The sequence below is a fragment of the Propithecus coquereli genome, unplaced genomic scaffold (assembly GCF_000956105.1).
Source record: "Propithecus coquereli isolate 6110/MARCELLA unplaced genomic scaffold, Pcoq_1.0 Scaffold408, whole genome shotgun sequence".
Classification (NCBI taxonomy): Eukaryota; Metazoa; Chordata; class Mammalia; order Primates; family Indriidae; genus Propithecus; species Propithecus coquereli.
The window spans coordinates 741,759-745,371 of record NW_012149819.1 but is presented as its reverse complement, the minus strand read 5'-3'; the positions used below and the strand labels follow the sequence as shown (position 1 = coordinate 745,371).

Below are 3,613 nucleotides of genomic sequence, written 5' to 3'. Positions count from 1 at the left end.
ACTCCTGGGCTCAAGCGATCCTTCTGCCTCAGCCTCCCGAGTAGCTGGGACTACAGGCATGCACCACCATGCCTGGCTAATTTTTTCTATATATTTTTAGTTGTTCAACTAATTTCTTTCTATTTTTAGTAGAGACGGGGGTCTCGCTCTTGCTCATTTTTTATTAGAGATAAACCCCAAATTTCTTATTTAGATAAAATTATCGTTGTCATTGCTTTTTTCCTCGTTTCCTACTCTTTAAGATCTGATCTTCATTTAATTCCTTCAACAAGTCAGGAGGTAATTTGCACAGGCCTCCTTGATGGAAGAAAAAAATTAAACATAGCAACCAACCATTCACTGAGAGCTCAGATACATTACAGCTTTACTTATATGAGTTACAGGTGGTATTCAGAAAACACAACCACATACACACACACTGCAATAAAGAATTTAAAGACACTCAAAACAATCAAAACTTGTTGTTACAATGTCCTTATTTTGAAGTTTATTTACTTCACCCATAGGAATGGCTCTTGCTTATTTCCTCAAAGACGTTTTTATCCTTACACAGACATGATTTACAGAAGACTGGCTAATGGTGTTTCTATGTCACAGAAGATTAAAAATATCAAACTGGAAAGCATGAGCATTCAAGGGAGACAACCAGCCCGAACTCTCTCTAGCCACCTCTGTGATATAGCACACGATAATCAGTGCTTAAGAAAATGACGCTGCATATTTTTAAAAATAAATTATTTTACTATTCCTTGACTACACATATGCAATAGTATATACTACCATTTAGAAAGACTGCCATAAAAATAGTTACTTGTTTTCAACTTTGACACTACTGAAGATTTTAGACTTTTCGTTATTTGTGAGAATCATTTATTAATAATTATTTTATGACAGAAAAAGTAGAATATATTAACTGCTTACAATATCCTGAGGACATGAACAGAAAAACTTAGCTTAATGACAGTGCGTAAACATTGAGAAAATCTAGTTCCATATCAGGTTTTAAAGAAAGCCTAAAAAAAAATAAAATAGGTTGCCATCAATTCTAAGACCCATTGTTTCAAAGGAGTTGATTATATAGTGAGTTACATAAAGACATAACATATTCCTGACGTGAGAGAGACGCATGGAACACTTACCCAGGGGCACTCTGGCAGCACTGGCATCCGGGTTGATCCAGAAGGAAAGCCAGGAAAGAACGACAATGAGCAGGGTGGGGGCATAGACGCCCATCATGTAAAACCCGACCTGTCTCCTCAGGGTGAAGATGACCTCCACACAGGTGTAGTAGCCTTTCAGAAACAAACACATTAAAGATATGAGGTTCTCACCGCATACAACTGCAAAAATCAACAATGTGCCTGTATATGCTAAGTCACTTCTCGTGGAGGCAACTTCACAAAGTAACTCCTCAAAAAAAAGATTTTTTTTTCTTTAAAGATATATAATTTATGTGATCTAAAAGGGTGACATTATGGAACCAGTTTCACCTGACCTTTCACAACTTCATTATGTCATTGAGAAATAGATCCCACATGCTGCTCCGCAATGTCAGTGTCAGGCTTTTCCTTCTTTGTTCACAAAATTTGCAATAGGGTTGAACTTTCCCTTACCCAGGGGTGCTCTCAAGGCGAATGATCTAAAGGAGTCATACTGGGAGCAGTAAATCAAAGCAGAACACGTCTAAAAAGAAACACTCCTGGACTGTACGTTGGATAATTTTTTAGCCACATGTACCACTTCTTGTCTAGAAAGGATGGCAGTCCACAATAATGGTTGTGTATAGTTAAGCATTACCAAATTTAGAAAGTATTAGAAGTAAACATTAGCAAGGATAAGAAATCAATGTTTTCAGTCCAGGTACACAAAAGGCTGTAATGTGCGAATATCTGATGTTCCTCTCAATTTTCTCCCCTCCTCCACCACAGGCCCTCAAATGTACTCTAATTGAAGGAAAGAGCTTTCATTTTCACATGCTCAGAAAAATGCAGAAATTGCTTTACACCCTAATTCTAAAGTGGCCATGACATCAGCTAGTCCTCCAAATTAATTACAAATTCTGGGCGGCCTCATAATAGCTTTTGCTGCCTTGACAAAGAAAACTAGTGGCACAAATATTCTCACAGCACTGCACTCACATGGAAGATATATTTCTAGATGTTTGACATTATATGTTAAATGTTTTGGTCCTTTCAGTTAGCAATTTAAGTATAGTATTTTATGCCTAAAATAAGTAATTCAGATAAGAATGTCATTTACCATTTAACAAAAGTAAGGTTATGCGAAAATACCAAAAAGTTAAAATATCTCCAACTTAAACAGTACGTACTTAAACAGTACTGTTTTCAACTTAAACAGTACGTAATTCTTTTTAAAATCGTGAAACAAATAAATGAACAGTGAATAAATGAAACAATTATGTGGGGAAGAATAATGTCACTATTTACTGTTTTATAGTTTAAAAAATGATATTTATCTCGTCTTCCTAATTGGGAACACTATATATACTTCTGACACTAAGATAATCTTCATATTTATTCATTAATAATACCTCACACAGTACCTGCACACAATAGAGTCTTCATAAGTGTTGAATAAAAGAATGGCTATTTACATCCTCTGAACAAATAACTTAGATCAGAAATCCATCCTTTTTCCAATGTGAATTATAATCATTGCTACTTCTGAGAGGTTAGAAAGATAGCAGAGCTAATATGTAACAAAAATAATTCACTGATTTGAACTGAAGTAAATTCTAATTATGCCAAAAGCTTTCAGATTATATCAAAGAAATGTGGTGTATTTCTTTTTAAATTTTTAATTCCATCAAAACTAGGCAATATATTAAATCATTCACAGGTTTTAAAAAGATACAAAAAAACAATGAAAAATGTCCCTCCCTTTTCTGTTTCCCACCATTCATCTTAACTTTCTGCCTGCACAAACAAGAACATAGGTTTCTAATTAACAATCATGCATAATATTTTGAAAATATAATGTTTCATAAGGACAACTGCTATAATTAAGAAGCTCACACTATTTCCTAAAAGTGATTCTGAAGTACCTTGCTTTGTGATAGCATCACTTAGTCAAGGTAATTTTATCTTCACCTAGTGCACATGAAATGTATTTCTCAACAAATTATATATTTTTAGGTAGCCTCAGTTTTCACAAATATTATAACAATTTACTATAAAGTAGAACACTTTAAAATGCAATTTTGCATTCCATCCCACTATGTTTAACTGACAGCCAGAGTAACATGAGTCCTGTGTTCTGAAGCAAGTTTCCATCATGTCCCTTTGATGAAGGCATCCACTAGGGGAGCTTCATGAGACTTGGATGCATTTAGCAGTAAAATACATGCTTGGATATTATAGTGATTTGCTCCATAAACTTTTATGAGAAACATTTCTTGATCTTTTTTGATCTTTCCTAGCACTCTTACATTTATGAGAGGCAGGTGGGCAGCTAATTGATATAAATGTTCATTGGGCAAATTCAATTTACTTTCTATTTCCTGTGAAGTTTTATTTCATTATTCACTCAGGCATCCAATTTAAGTATTTTTGTATACTTGTTTTCCTATGTGTTTCTCCACCTTTGTTATTTC

General features: G+C 34.5%; 1 protein-coding gene across 1 annotated transcript in view; it reads right to left on the bottom strand.

The window, feature by feature from the left end:
- GLRB (glycine receptor, beta) overlaps positions 1-3,613 on the bottom strand; it is a 110,888-nt gene that overhangs the window by 27,640 nt on the left and 79,635 nt on the right. Inside the window, exons 8-9 of the mRNA XM_012652990.1 lie at positions 1,614-1,639; positions 1,140-1,340 (exon numbers count right to left, since the gene is read on the bottom strand). Coding sequence (XP_012508444.1) covers positions 1,140-1,340; positions 1,614-1,639 — 227 coding nt within the window. The remainder of the gene's footprint in view (positions 1-1,139; positions 1,341-1,613; positions 1,640-3,613) is intronic.